Genomic DNA, 15573 nt, shown 5'->3' with positions numbered 1-15573 from the left:
GGAATTCATGGCTCAGTGTCAGCTCCCACTAGCTCTTAGGTGCCTTATGTGCCTTAGCAGTGCTGAGGGCATGCTGCTTGCAGCTACATAACCTCTCTCTGAAGCCATGAGGCAGTAATTACCAGCGTCTCTGTGGCAACATTTTTCCTTTATTGCACTTGTGCTCTTCCTATATTATTGCTCTCACGGCCCTGCCTCTGCAAACCCCCGCAGTGTTATTGTGGCAGATTCTCATGGAAAGCACCAGTGTGAGAATTGCCCCTCCTCTCTCTCCTTTTTTCTCTCTTGTTTTGTTGACTTCAGTATCTAAAAGAGAAAACAAAGCAAAAGAGCTCAACAAAGCACCTAACAGCTATTTAAATTCTCAATAAATATTATCCAATAATATACATTCACAGAAGCTTAACAAGCAATGAATATGGAACATTTTTACATGATGAGTGCTCTCTTCCCAGACCTAATAGAATCACAACCAGAAATAACCAATAAGGACTTTATGTGGGTCCTGGTGAAAAGTATATAATGCTAAGGGAAAGCATGGCAAGAAATCATCATCCTCATCATTTTCATTGTCATCACCTGCTGCACTGGAGAGAGCCCTCAGAGGAGGATGCTCCTATGATACCCCATACTGCTTTTTCCAGCTGGCCATGGGACAATTTCCCCCTTTTTTTTTTCTCTCTCTCTCTCCCCTCTTCCTTTATCTTCATTTTTCTCTAGAAATAACTTTCACCATTACAGTCAAAGTATGCCATCAGCTATGGACACCACAAATAAATTTTTGTGTATACAAAACTGTCAGAACATCCTTTGTGCAACATGCGTCCGCCTAGCGTGCAACAATGGCTCCTAAACAGTCCACTGAGTCTATGATGTATTTATGATGCTTGACTGTACCCCAGAAGTGGGCTGCAGTTCCAGGTTCTTGGCACAGAAATATCCTCACAGGCCTCCCAGTAAAAAGGTCTAATTCACTTTATAGACGTGTGTACCTCCACTGGAAAGCAAGAGTGTAGAGGCTCTAAATGAAAAGAAAAGTTGGAATCTGCCAGTGAAAGGCCATTAAAAAGCCCCAATAAAACATGAAACCCTATGCATTTGCAAGATCCTGAGGGGAGAACAGAAGGCTTAGTACCTGGCAATACACCTGAACAATAAAAGGAGAAAATAATAATAAAATTTAAAAATTCACATTTTCATCCCCTGGCTTTTCCCTTTCCACAGTTATTTGCACTGGGGATCTGCTATCTTGTGGCAGCTATAGCATTTAGCATCCGTGTGCCTGGGAGGTGAGCAGCCACCCAAGAGACAAGATAATGGAGCAGGAAGAGCTGCCTCCTCTGCCCATTAGTTAAATGTTCCCAAGGAGAGAGCAAGATGCTCCCCAGAACCAATCATTTCTGTTTGAAAGCCTCAGCTGTTACATGAAAAAAATCGTAATAATGGTGGCAAAGGGCTGAACTGAATGAGATTGCACAGCAGTGCTTTTATCTGGTAGGAGGAGGAAAGAAGAGTATGTCTGTAGCATGGTGTGAAAGCCATAGGATGAGATGTGTCCCCTTAAGAAGAAGAAAGAAACATTTTACCAAAATGGTTTAGAAGAGCCTTTCTTTATTGGGCTGTTTGTTGCCAAGGAGAAAGAATTGATCGTTCAGAAAAAAGATGAGAAAAGGAGCTGTCAGGAAAGAAGACATCTGGAGCTGACTTGTCTACAGTTTCTTCTCCTTAGCCCAGCAACACTGAATCATTTGCTTCACTGTTTTAAACTGAATAAAGCTCTGGAATTATCTTATTTCCATTTAAATAAAAACACCTTCTTGCAGTCTACTTTTTTTTTGTTGTTTTCCCCAAAGAAGGCTATATTACTTCTCTGTTTAGTTCGATGTATGATCATTTTAGTGAGTGCTAGTGGATCGCTTAATCACTGTTTACAGGTATATGGCATGTAATTCATACAGAAGGAATCAATTATGGAAAAATAAAAACCTAAGGAAAACCCTTGAGACAATACTGTGAGAACTGTTATTCAGGTACATTTTTAAGAGCAACCACACGTTCTGCTTTCTGGCAGTCACATAGATAACAAGATTAACTACCTGAGTTTGATCAAAAAAGGGGAAAATGTTAGGCTATGGGTCAGTATATTAATGTTCAGCTTGTTCTACAAATGTCATTCAGGAGAAAAATAATCTTATAAAAGGAAAAACCCATTTTAATTGTGGACAGAGTGAAAACGGGAAAGAAAGGAAGCTTTTTAAAATGATCTAACAAACTCAATCCCATTGCAGCACTACCAACAGCCTGGATGCAGACATTAAGCAAGGTTAGTGCACGGAAAGGCTGCTCACTAATTCTACTGCTTTCTCATGGGACAGCTCTGCAATGAGCAGGGGGATGCTCTTAAACAATGAATCACAAAGCAGTTACAAAGTACTGAGCTTTTTGTGCTGCATGGACCAAGCACATCAGTCCCCACAGCAGATGGCTGGATGGCTGGGTCTCATCTGCAGGTCTATGAGTTTTCTGTCCACCAATTTCCATATTTAGAAATAGGGATGATGAAAATTTAGCCCTGTGCTTTGAGATCTGTGGGTGAAAAATCCTATCTGAAAAAAGAGAGGATTCATTCTGATTTTTCTTTTATTTATGCCAATCAGGGAAAAGTTTGTGTAAGTTAATAAAACCATGCCAATGTATCAGTTTTGTGAGTATTAGATGGTAAGATTTGATTCTTTGTTCCAAGAAAGGCCAGACTTACTGCTCAGAAGAAAATGTAACTCTCTAGTAACTAATGAAGTGTATGACAGGCTGCATGGGTTTTATATCATCTGCTAAAAAAAGCCCCAGCATGTCCTAAAGCGTTGGTGCCTGAAAGCCTGGGACCTGTAATGATGTTCTGACATGCACAAATTGAGCACCCTTGACTGAATGAGAAAAGCAGGGACTTAATTTTTCCTGAGGAAGCCTTGGAAATGGCCATTTGGCTTGTAGACTTAGTCATGTCCCCAGCGTCACCTAGTTTCTAACACAGGCCATTGCTGATAGTTCAGCTAAACCTTACAGCTTGATTTATGTTTCCTCAGAGGACCCTATTCTCCACACTGACCATGGAAATCTCTCTCTAGAGCCCTGGCAGTGGAAAAACAGACCTCAGCCTCTTTAATCTCTGCCCCATTGCCAGAGCAGCCTCCAGGGCATGAGTAGAAATGAGAATCCCAACCAAGCTCTTTTGCAAGCTGAGCTCAGAAACACTCAACATAACTGTTGTATCCAGCAGCAGATTCCCAAAGTCAGCACACACAGTTTATTGCAGGCTGTTACAGATGCTTAATCCTGACACCAAAATAGTGGTGCGTGATTTCCCGAAGGCAGAGAAATAAAACTCTCCATGAGGATGCCTTCTTCTCTGCATCTTTGATGGACTAATTTGCACATATTCTCACAGCTAAATATCTGTGCCAGGGAAAGCCCAGTCTTCTGTATCCGTTTCCCTTTTTTGCGCTAGCACAAACGACAGACTGCTTAGGAACATGATGGGCATTGGGGAAGGAGGGCTACAGCAAATCTTCTTTTACAGGCACCTTGGTACACTGAGATTCTCACCAAAATGCTGTTGACATGACAACCTCACTGACCTTCTACAAGACTAAGAGACAATCTCATTACAAATCTATTGCATTACAAATCTAGGTCCTACCACTCTCCTTCTCTTGCCAGGAATTCAGAGGCACTTGGTAGGCTGCCTGTCTGCAGGAGGGAAACAAAAGTTTAACTGCAGATGCCTGGGAAACTCCCTTCTTGTTTCCAGCCAGGTATGTCTGTGTGGCAAGTGATAAAAGTCTACCAATAAGGCACAAAGTCTCCCAAGCACCTGGCACAAGCTTTTAGAGATATGTTTTAAAAGAGTTATTGTGGCCCATGCCAACCACAGCTCTCATGTGCTGCATCCCCGAGTCTGCGCCTCGGCTGGGATTTCCTCCCACACAGTCCCATGAGCTCAGCCCACCCCTGGAAAAGTCACTGTCTTGTAAACTTGTGTTTTCTTTGTCATTCAAGTGAGCTGCTATTTCTGGTATAACTACAGTTACCATGGCTACACCAGCTCATAAATAGGGTCAGAAACCTTGGAGATGTTTTTTAAGTGATTCCTTGGAATAGGGAATAATCCGGCCAGAGGTAACAAAGCTCATGGGTTTTCCTTTGGGGCCACAGGGACAGCATTTCTGCTACCGCCTGGACCCCACGGTTTCTGGTGCAGCTCTGGTCTGGATTGGGTAGCAATTGATGTGGCCCAAAAGGCTTTCCTGGGGCCAGGGGAGGAAGAGCCTGGGCAGGGGCAGAGAGGAACAGGGATCAGGTACTTAGTCCCTGGGCAGAGCTGATCATCCATCTGGGGTTGCAGCCGAGCACCGACACAAAGCTGGGTGCCCGTTTCTCTGCAAAGGAGCCGCGCACCTGCACCCTCGCAAAGCAAATGCCACCCACTTTGTGAGGGGAAGGAAGAGAGAGAGGATGGAAGGAGAGAAAGGAGGAGAGGGGAAATGGCCTGATAATCATGGGAGATAAGAAAGACCATGATTAAGAAGGGCCATTTAGGGAGTTTCTGCCACGTTTTCTCAGTGGCCAAAAAATAGCTTCATGTGACACCACGGACATTTTTTTCTCACGTGTCCACTTTTGTTAGAGAGAAATGAGCCAGATTTCATTGGGGAAAAAAAAGGAAAACAAAGGGGGTGTTTTGAAAACAAACAGCCTGAAAAAATGTAAATTGTTAAGGTTCAGAAAAGAGGAGCAGAGGGCTGTAGAACCAATTTCCCCAGCAACTCTACCTACATAGAAAAAGACAGAAGGGGAGGGGGAGCCCCCGGAAACCTGTCTGTAGCAGATGGAGGCATGGGAATGAGCAGCGGGGATGGGAGCCGAGTCTGCTGCCAGCAGGCTGCACCTCTTTATATCCACACAAGCAGGTCCCTGCCCACAGTAATCACTTCTGCTGTCAGGAGCTGCTGAGCACAATCAATCTCCACGCATTTGTGTACAAGCTCTAGTTGTCACAGGGAAGAGATGATGCCAACACCGTGCTGCCCCCGTTCTCTTTCCTGTGCCCAGAAATTATCACACAAGCCTCTGAAAAGCTGTGTGATCATCCTCAAACACGTGGGAATGCTAAGTGTGTTTGCTGCTTCTCTGCTAGATTGAAAACCCCTCGACTGCATCTAGGATTTACTTCCCAGCTTCTCTGTGCCCACTCAAGGGCTAGAACCTTATTGATTTTTTAAATGTAAGCTAAAAGTCTCACTGAAGGATTTATCTCAACTAATTTCAGCCATCTGAAAGGCCAGAGGCCACAGCTTTGGGGCTTTTGCTCAGCATCAGAGCAGTGCTGGACTGGTCTGCGCTGCCAAGGTCTGTCATGTCAGAGAGACCCTGTCCTTCCTCAGTTACACAGCCTGGCATGGCTGCTCCAAAATCGTCTCCTGCAGCCTCACCCGCCGAAGAAGCCCGTCCGTCACTACACAAACCCACACTCTGGTTTCCTTCTGCCCCTGTGCTGCTCTGATGCTCCTGGCGCAGCTCCTTTCTCTGCGATCATTTTTGGCCCTGCCAGCCCTGATCTCATGTTGTGAGCTGGATGCTCAACCAGGGTAAGTGAGCGGTGCTTCACCAGAGCCAACGGACCCCAGAGGATTGTTAACCCTGTGGTCATGCCTCAAGCCAGACAGCTACAGTCCATGACTGAGGTGCTGCTGCAGCTGAGGATGATCTTCCAGCAGCTTCTAGCAGGGCCCTGGACCTTCTCTTTTCATCCTGAGACTCCTTCCACTTTTCCCACATCTCTGACACAGATCTTCCAGGCAGTCACAACAGGCTGTTAAAACGCATCGGAGATACAAAGTACCTGATAAAACAGCGTGTGTTACCATCCATGGAGTTTTGTTGGGTTGGAGTTTGGGCTGAGGCACCAGCTCTCCCCTTTCTCAGACAGCCCCTCACAGCAGCAACGCTACTGGCACCCAGATGTGACCTAGCTGTTACCATCAGCCCAACGCCTTGGGTCTCAGAGGTGACAGGCCACCCTGTCAGCTGGCCACCTGCGTGCGACACAAAGGTTCCCCCTTATTCCCCTGCCATCCCACCTGCTTGATGCAGTTAAACATTCACCAGGGCCCTGCACAGCACCTCAGCAGCTTTTCCTATGACTCCCTTGAGCCGACTCAAACGTCTCAGCACCTGGCTGACTGCACGCACCACTCTGTCAGGTGCATCTTGACCCCCCCTGTGGCACAGCTGAGACATTTGGAAGCCTCTCCATGCGTTCACCAGCCCAGGGGAGGGATCTGCAGTGGTTAGAACCAACTCCTCCCTTCCCTCCATGTGCAGCCGTGTGTGTGTATATGTGTTCACAAGCAGCGGCATCACTCAAAGGGCAAGTGATTTCCTTATTCCCCTTTGCTTCTCCAGAGATCACCCCATAGGAGCTCCAGAGAAACCACAACCTCTTCTTGCAGAAAGGGGCACGTCACCCCTCAGGAGTGTGTCAAGGCTCTGCTGCTCTCCCAGACCTCGCTGGAGCTGTGCCCTCAGAGCGCTGGGGTCACAGCACTCCCCACATGTCATCCCCCCCTGCCGCACGGGGGCCCGCCCACGATTGGCGCCCTGATGTCACCTGGTGGCAGGGTATATCTGGAGGAGAAAGGACACCTCGAGACCCTTTCTACGCAGGCTGCAGGACGGGAGTTGAATGATTTGCAAGAGGAGCCCTTAGCACTGTAAGTACTTCCCAGGAGCTCAGAGCAATAATGAGGGTGGCAGGGGGATGAAAGAAGAACTGGCTGCAATACCCAGAGGCGAGAAAAGTCCTGATAAGATCCCAAGGGAGAAAAATTTGCATGTTTGTGCTTGGAGAGCATGAACAGACCCAGTAGCTAAGAGAAGGAGTTGTGGTTCTTGGGTGGTCGTTTGCTGTTTCCTCTAATGTTAGGGCAAGTGCTGCAGCAGCAGCAAGTGGTCTCAAAGCTCCCTGGCTGTGTGAGCAGCTCTGCCGTCTGTGGGGCCACTTGATTTCTCATGCAGGGCACCCCTTGGTCAGGGATCCCTGGCACCCCCTTGGCTCGTGTTCTTGGCTGGCTGAGCCTGCGTGTGAGCAGCACCGGGGGTGCTCCTGAGGAGCAGTTGGGACAGGCAGCTTGCGTTTCCAGCTCCAGTGCCCAGCTGTACATGCAGGGTCCATCGGTGGGGAGTTCATACCATGTGATGCTGTACCTCCGGTGTTACTGAATCCCTTCTGTAACTGTGATATTCTTTCCAATGATCCCCATCTGGGATGCAGTTGTGGGAATATAGTTCTACTTGAAATGAGTTTCTGTCTTTTAGAGTGCATCCTTTTTTGTCTGTTCTTGGTCTTAAAACTGCCGCTAGAACGAAGGGTCTGAGATGCTGTGTAAAACACAGGATCAGAAAGGGCTGAACCTGCGTGGATTTTTCCCATTGCTATGATTAGCCAGCTCAAGCAACTGAGACTGGAGCTGTGAGACTCCTCACTCCTCACAGGCATCTTACACTGGATACAATATTCCCTGACAAAAGCCTGACTGCAAGGATGATGCTAGTGGCTCTCATGAGGTCAAGAGCTGAGCATGCAAGAAACCCATCAAAAGGAATGTAAAAAAGAGGGTATTTCCTCCAAGATGCCATCTTCTCCCAGCATATCACTGCATGGAGGGCCACGGCCCATGGGTGTTCCATGTCTGACGCCATCCCTGAGGCACCATGAAGACAAGTGCACATGGAGAAGTCTGTATTTTTGAAGGTTTCAGACAGGGCAAGATGAGATCCTACACTGAATTTGTCTGAAGAAGGTCAAGTGAGGCACCTGCATTATCTGTCAGGGAAATTTTCCATAGAGAATCAGAGATTAAGGAGGGGGCAGATTAAAGAGTCAGTATTTGTCAGTAGTATGCAAGCCTCTTTAAGTTCAAAGAAAGCTAAAAGAAGGACGATTAACCTGGCCAGGAACCCAGAGATGGGATATCTGACGCAACTGAGCTAAGCCCATTACCATGTATTAGGTATAATTAGCATTCGGACGCAAGCAGCTCTTACCCAGAGGATTAAACCCTGGACTGAGCAGAAATGCTGTCAGAGGCAATTAGCTAACACCTTGTCAGAGGAGGGGGCAGAGGAAGTGCGTGAAAGAACATCTTGTTCCTCAACAATCTTTGCATCCACAGCCATCAGCTCCTGCCCAGGAGCCGCATCCCAGTGCTGGCGGCAGCAGAAGAGCCCTGGCAGCCTGGGAAGCACTGGAGTGAGGCAGCATAGCACTTGCAGAAAGCTAGAGAAGGAGACCCAGTCTCACTGAACGTTTGTCAAGCCATCTGTTTGGTGTGGTACCAAGGATTATCCAAGTACCCAGGTATGGAGAGGCGAAAGGCTGGGAAATTCCCCTCGGAAGCTGTGGTGGGTGTTTCTTTCGCATCTGTGATCCTCGGGCCGCCTGCCCACCCGTGTCTGGCTGTGTGTGGGGGCAGCTGGTTCCTGAGGTGTGCAAACTGGGGCAGCTCCCTTGCTGTGGGACAGGGTTCTCTCCAGCATGAGTGGAGACATCTTTGCTTGCATGTGGTGGCAGGTGAGTCCCATCAACTCACTGGTGGGAGGGCAGCTTGATTCCTGTTGTGAGGTGGAGGCTGTTCTGTGGAATTAAGGTTGCTTTCCATCCTCTGGCCTTTCTTTTGGTGATGTGTGGGAGAATAGGTAGAAGGAGGTTGGTAAGGAAGAGGTTAGGATTGTCCCTTTTAGTTTCACTGAGTGCCCTTTCTTGAGTTCATGCAGGTGAGAGAGAGGATGAAGTGTGATTTGGGCAGATTCTTCTTCCTAACAAATCCCAGGTATCAAGTAGCTGGCAGGTGGATATGACTTCTTCAGATTGGGGGAAAGGGAAACGCCAAGGACTGAGTCTTCCCATTAGCTATTTCTCTATTGAGTGAAGGCCAGGGGCAAGGCATGGATTCAAGAAACTAAGAGGAGTTTGCCCTCAAAGATATTTTTGTGGTTAAGGTACCTTGCTGGGAACTCACTTGGAGACTGACCTGAGCTGCCTCCTACAAGTTTTGGATGTCAGGCCAAAGAGTTGGAAATCTGTTAGCTGGTTTATTTCTTCCATCGTACTGTCGGGAGTAGACCTTGAGATGGGTGCCAAGTATCTCTGCGTGTCAGATGAACTGCTTACAAGTGGATGTGTGTCTCTCATAGGTCAGGAGGGGTACCTAGCACTGAGACAGACACTCTACTGACAAGAACTTCTCCTGAGGTAGAGGCATAATACTATACTTTGGGGCATTAGCAGACATGCCATGAAGCAGTTTTCCAATGCAAAGCATCTTGCTATAAAGCACTACCATCTGAATTCTTCACTGGTCCTGAGTAACAGTGAGGCACCAAATTCTCTCTTTGGTTTGGAGCCAAAATGCCTTCACCTCTCAGTTTGGCCCTAAAAAACTGTGAGTCAAAAGATTTTGTCATTCCTCCCAGCTGTGCAGTCCGGGTCATACTGATCACTGCACTTCCATTCCCATTCTGTAAAAGACGAAGGTGACAGTATTTGCCTGCCCTATCACCACGCTGTGAGGATAAAGCTGTAAATACTGGGCGGTTGTTCAGGTGCTTCAGAGATGGCAGCCGAATAAGTAACTTCTATGATTTGAGCTGATCCCTGTGCTTGTGGGCACAGTGTGTGCTTAGGAAGCATTGTGTTACAGGCGGGGTAATAGCATCTGTGCATACTTCAGCTGCAGACACAACCATCTGCTGCTCCATTTGGGGCTGCTGGAACCCGTCCAGTCTCCTGCTCGGGATATTACAGCAGAGACAGGAGCCCAACCACAAGCGACGGAAGAACTAGCGCGCCTCTAGGTGCTATCATTAGGATCCATCCTACTGCCAGCACAGATGGAAAGAAATCAGGGGTGAAGTATTCCCAGACTGCTACAGATACAGAAACATGGCTCTTCTACTTGCACCGATGTGGAAGTGACACAGGAGGATTGCTTGGATGGTCCTTCTCCTTGCATCTCAGGCTTTGCTTTCTGGCACTCTGGCTATTTCAGGACTGTCAAGGACATGAACTGTCTTCAGACTAAGAAAAAAAGAAATGCCCGTCTTTGATGGCATTTATAGTTCTGAGATTAAAAGTCCAGAGTGTCACTGCAGGTGATGTTGGGGATTAGACCAGAGCACTATGGTGACATAATGGGATTAGCCTTTAGTACCAAATCCTGAAGTTAATTCCATCAGCGATTCCATCAGCCTGGCTGCACAGGGATGAACACCTGGAGACAGGAGTTATGTAATGGTCATGGGGAAGAATGTGACTTCAAGGAGGGGAGAAAAAGTTGGCAATTATTTGTGTTCCATAAATGCACTTGGTCAGACCATTCTAGCATACTAATTAGTACAAAATGTGATGAAGGGCCAGAAGTTCCCCCATGGGCACCGGTCAGAGTTATTGCTGTCCTCTCTGGGTAGGAAGCAAAGGGCTCTGAGTGCAGCAGTTCTGCCCTCCAAGGCAGGAGAGATGTGTCCTTCACAAGAATTGCTCCCTGATAACTCTGAAGTGGAGTTTGGCTCACATACAGTGTGGTGCAGAAGAGGTTAGTATGTGATATAAGGCTCAAAAATACCAAAATGGACATATCCTGGGGTAAGTTACAGAGTTTGCTCTACTGAATCCTTAGAAATTAATTTCTGTCTGAAAGACAGTCTCTAATGCTTTGCCTTAGCCTCCTTTACAATTTTTTAAAGATCCTGTGCTATTTCCCTTAAGGTTGGTATTGATAAACATGAGGCCCTAACTGCAGCTGCACACAGACTAAGGGCCCATATAGCTCAGCATCCCATCTTCATCAGTGTCCAAAAGGTACTGCTTAGGCATAAGTATGAGAACAGGTGAAATATATCATGATGATTCCCAAGGACAGGATACTTCTTTAAGCCCTAAATGTGCCTTTGTGGCTCCTAGTAGTCATATCCTGAACCAGTCAGCTCGAGTGCCCTTTGTTTGGCACCTTAATTCAAACATGCCAGAAGAAAGGCAGTGCTATCCTGCTTACTTTGTATGCATTACAATCTTTCTTTTTGTTTAATATCTTTCTCTTTAATCCTGTCACAATTATACTTTCCGTATTCTGTCGCCTGACTACTGATACCTAGAAGTGATAAAGTGATAAGCAGAGTGTTGCATCAGTCCTTGCTGTTCTCTTGCAGACAGAGGGATCTGAGAGAGGCGTGCGCCTGCCACACGCAGCAGCCCAGCGATGAGTGAGAACCCAGCCACCAACCTCAACACTGGAGATGCTCCAACCGGTCCCACTACACCACGCAAGGGACCTCCCAAATTCAAGCAGAGACAGACAAGGCAGTTCAAGAGCAAGCCTCCTAAAAAAGGAGTAAAAGGGTAAGGGCATTTTGGGAAAAAAAAGAAACAATGCTAGTTGGGTGGTTCCCCACTGTTAAGCTGGGCACCTGTGGTACCATCTTCCCTTGGGCAAGGAGCCAGGAGGCTTCCCCCTGCCCCTTGCTGCCGTCAGCTCTCCCGCCTGGAGCTGCTCCTTCTCGTCTGCTGCACACCCACACTTCTCCTTCCCCGGCCAGGGGTGCAGGGCAGCTCCCCTTTCCTGGGTGCTGCTGGCCCAAACTCACCCCTCGCCTGTTCTTTTCTCTCCTAGGTTTGGAGATGACATCCCAGGCATGGAGGGGCTGGGCACAGGTAAGTGCTGCAGGATGTCATTGTCATGCCCTGCTTTAACACAAACGCAGTCATGCTTCAGTACGGGAGAGGACTGTCCGGGGTGGGCTCCCTTTCTCCCTGGCCCCTCTGCAGCTCTCAGGGTCACCAATGAAGGGTAGTTCTCCATGGTCATGCTTATGCTTACATACACTGCCAGACAGAAAGGCTATTTAGGCATGTTTCAATTCTGAACACTTTCATTTGGCTGCAAATGTGCTTGTTTGTCTTTGTTTTCTGCTAATACTCTGGCTAAGAATTTCAGCAGAATGAGGTTCTCAAAGAAATGCCAAATACTAAGCTATTAATACCAAAAATCACGGGAACTGTGATTAACCCAGATGGTTAAGTATTCGTATTATCAGAATCCTAATTTCAAGAATTTCATGCACCCATCTGGGATTGAGAAACACACACTGGATGAACTGTAGTCAGTCAGAACTTCTTAGTATCAATAACTGCACCTATCAATGAATTACAGATCCTGAATGTTGTAGACCAAACTATTCAGCATCTGATTTAAGACCGCACGTGTCTTCAAGGAGATCACAGTTTGGCTACAGGCGGTTTATAAGAACAGAAGAAACCACATAACCAGAATGAATTTTCACACCAGTCTACGCAGTCACTGAAGAGACTATAGGAAATGCTGGTTTGCTTTTTCTCACAGAGAAAGGTGGCACAGGAAAAAAATACACTAATCTTGTTCGGTCTGGTAGGTAGTACCTACCTTTGAAGAGTTCATCTGCTCATTTAAACTTCAAGTGGAGTCTCATTCTTCTTGCTCTTCCAATCTCTAACATTTCCCGAGTCATTCAGCCTTTCTATTAATACAAAAGAAATCCAAGAAATGCAATGACGAGAACCCATTTCTCATTCTCTCTCTTTTACAGATATCACAGTGATTTGCCCATGGGAAGCATTCAGCCATCTGGAACTGCACGAGCTGGCCCAGTTTGGGATCATCTAAGGTGCCAGCATCTCTACTGGTGTCACCTGGTGACTCCACAGATCCCAGCACGGTCTTCATCACCTTTGACACTTATTTTTGGCCCTTACATCCACCTGTTATGGGCAGGGTGGTTTTGTAAGTGCTAGTCATGAGAAAGTCCTTTGCAGTTTAATTTGGCAAAGAAGTTATTCAGGACCCTGAACAGACCTCATGCTCCATGTGATGAAACTACTGAAAAATGTCTTAATGCCTCCCTACACCATATCCTGTCTTCTCCCACTGTAATAGATCTTTATGTGTATGGAGATAAGGGGAGGCTGTATTTGAAATTTTCCCTTCGTTAACTTTTCCCCTGGTTAGCTGAGATACTGTGTGCATGGGTGTGCATGTATGTCCAGACCTAATTATATCAAGCCCATTCTTTTTTCTCCCTTCCCTCCCTGATAGCTTTCTATATAGGGCTTCTGGGACTATGTCCCCCTGTTATCCAGGCCACCAATTAGTTGCTGAGAGTATATTTATAGTGAACAGGATCAGAGTCACCGGTCCAGACATTGGACTATTTTTATGTGGAAGGAGACCTTTCTCCAAGGGTTCACCATAAGGAAGCTGCCGCAAAGATTCACCTCATCAGCAAGAGGGGAAAAAGGCTTGCAAATGTTGTTTCTGCTGTACTGCCCAAGAGCTATAAGCCATGAGACTCTGGCTGTTCTAATAATGTTAAATGAAAATGTGTATGTCTGAGATCAATAGCTAAGTGAATTAATCCTACTATTCATTCCTTTTGTGCTCCTGAGTGGTTGCAATTCCAAAGAAGCAGCACTCAAAATGACATTGTGTTTCCTCTCCTTCGATGGGAGGCCCCTGTGTGACACTTGCACTGTCCCCAGGCCCATACATATTTACATGAGGCATTTGCTCCCCAGGACATGTTTGAGGCTGGTTAAGAAGACAGGGAATCATTACAGTCTGTCACAGACAGTGCCAGTAGTCCCACCTCATCTAGCAGAAGATGGTATCGCATTAGTTTCTCCCTCTTCCTTGTATTTAGCATGGGGCAAGTCTCCCTTCACACACAACCCTATCAGCAGGAAGGCTTTTCTCTTCACCCCCATGCAACTTCAAGCTCTGGAGCTTGCCTGGACAAGGAGGGGAATGGTGGTTCCCCAGGGACAGATAACAGCAGAGCAGGTGGGGAGGCAGGGGGGGTTAGGATGTGTATACGCAGGCAAGCACAGAGTGAATCCACTTAACCCTATCGATTTGTGTCTCCTGGTCTCTGGCAGCCTGAGTGCTGGTGAGGGGTGAGGCACTCGTAGCCTCTTAAATGCTTGGGTAAAGCACCGAGATTCCCTGCTGCCCTGGCATTAATGAAGGGCTTTTGGTTTTTTTCGGAGGCAATGAGCGAGCTTTGTTGTAGCTACGCAATATTCATAAGAGGAGGTGGCATTTTTAATCATTGCTTTCAGCTTGGCGAGCTTCATTGCATAAGAACTGACTCCCTCCCGGCTTATCTTTCCTATGCTGAACGTGTTCACGGGAGCAAGGAGTGGTTGTGGAGAGGAGAGCAAATCCTGCCTGAAAGATCGATCCCCACGCATAAAGCATTGCTATAAATCCATGGCTGTGCTATAGTTATCCGCTACTGTTATGCCAGAAATAAAAGCTAGCAGTTTTCATTTAAAATATAGCTTCAGCACCAAAAGCTAAAGGAAATTCCTGTTGGCAGTCCAGAATACAGCTTTTATTATTCGGCACTCCTGCCATTGGAAACAGCAGTAAACCAACGAGCAGTTCAGAACCGCAATGCAATCACAGTGCAGGAGTCATGTACCATTTAGCTAATTGCAGCCCACGGCTACTTCCTTGGGCAAAGGCAGTCTGTCCTTTCCATTTACTTCCAATTTCTCCCGCCTTTCCCACCTTTTAAGTCTTTTCTTCTTCCCTAAGTGTTCTTTATGTAAATGACATTTTATTTAGCTATACTGTAGGGGACTGATTTCATTTTTTTCAAGCTCATGTGCTAGTCTTCTCCTTCTGTGGTTAAATGTAAATGTTCTTATGTCACTACTCTTGTGCTTTCCCTCACATTACACCATCTTGTAGCATGTGATCCTTATTCCACCTTCTCAGTCTGTCCTTTTCTTTCTGGGAAAAGACCCACTGGATCCAGTCTTGGATCCTACAAGCTGGCTGCCTCTATTATCATTGAGTTTTCCATTTTTTAAGCAGGAGAATAACAAGAGGAGAACCTTCGAATTAGTCCTTTCACTCCCTTTTCATCCCAGGCCTTGGGAAAGCAGTTCAACATCAGAAAATATTGGGGTAAAAGCAAAGTTCTCCTTAGTCCAGGGACTGAAGCATTTCAGCAAATGGGACGGTCCTGGCGTACTTGCACATCTGATTGCCATAACCCCAGCTCCCATCAGAGAACTACTCCATTCTCCTTCCTAGAGGAGTCCAACAGGAATGCACACATACCCCAGCTTTCACGCCTGGCTGATGAGCTATACCAGAAGATGTTTTGAGTCAACATAGTTTGTTAGTTATTTTTAAAATAATTTCTGTTCATTAATAGGGATTACATTTGATCCTTTACTTGTAAGGAATTTTGAGAGTTGGAAGAGGAGTCTTAAAACATCCTCACAGTTGTTTTGTCTGAGGTTCTGAGTTTTTTCTAATGAGCTATAACCTCTGAAACTTCCATTTTTCAATCAGTGAGAGATGGCTATTGTCCAAGAAAGCAAATGTGTTAAAGTAGCTTATTGAAGGACTTCAGTCTATATACATTGTAATATGTTATTCTTTGTTCTTTTACTATAAAAACATGTCAAAAACA

The 15573-nt window shown here is 46.4% G+C and overlaps 1 protein-coding gene across 1 annotated transcript; it reads left to right on the top strand.

The window, feature by feature from the left end:
* Window positions 1-8322: 8322 nt before the first annotated feature.
* PDE6H (phosphodiesterase 6H) lies at window positions 8323-13079 on the top strand. The gene is made up of 4 exons (XM_010305629.2): window positions 8323-8416; window positions 11263-11452; window positions 11724-11764; window positions 12676-13079. The coding sequence occupies exons 2-4, from the start codon at window positions 11313-11315 to the stop codon at window positions 12750-12752; spliced, it is 258 nt and encodes an 85-aa protein (XP_010303931.1). The 5' UTR covers window positions 8323-8416; window positions 11263-11312; the 3' UTR covers window positions 12753-13079.
* The last annotated feature ends 2494 nt before the right edge of the window (window positions 13080-15573 follow it).

Source organism: Balearica regulorum, chromosome 1 (genome assembly GCF_011004875.1).
Source record: "Balearica regulorum gibbericeps isolate bBalReg1 chromosome 1, bBalReg1.pri, whole genome shotgun sequence".
In the NCBI taxonomy this organism is placed as follows: domain Eukaryota; kingdom Metazoa; phylum Chordata; class Aves; order Gruiformes; family Gruidae; genus Balearica; species Balearica regulorum.
Note: the sequence above shows the minus strand (reverse complement) of the source record. Positions and strands in the feature narration are given on the sequence as shown.

What these genes read in the sequence shown, in the direction of transcription:
- PDE6H (XM_010305629.2), top strand. Translation starts at nt 11,313, where the DNA reads ATGAGTGAGAACCCAGCCACCAACCTCAACACTGGAGATGCTCCAACC. An exon ending in CCTAAAAAAGGAGTAAAAGG is followed by an intron (nt 11,453 to 11,723) that starts GTAAGGGCATTT and finishes TTTCTCTCCTAG; the next exon opens with GTTTGGAGATGACATCCCAG. An exon ending in CATGGAGGGGCTGGGCACAG is followed by an intron (nt 11,765 to 12,675) that starts GTAAGTGCTGCA and finishes TCTCTTTTACAG; the next exon opens with ATATCACAGTGATTTGCCCA.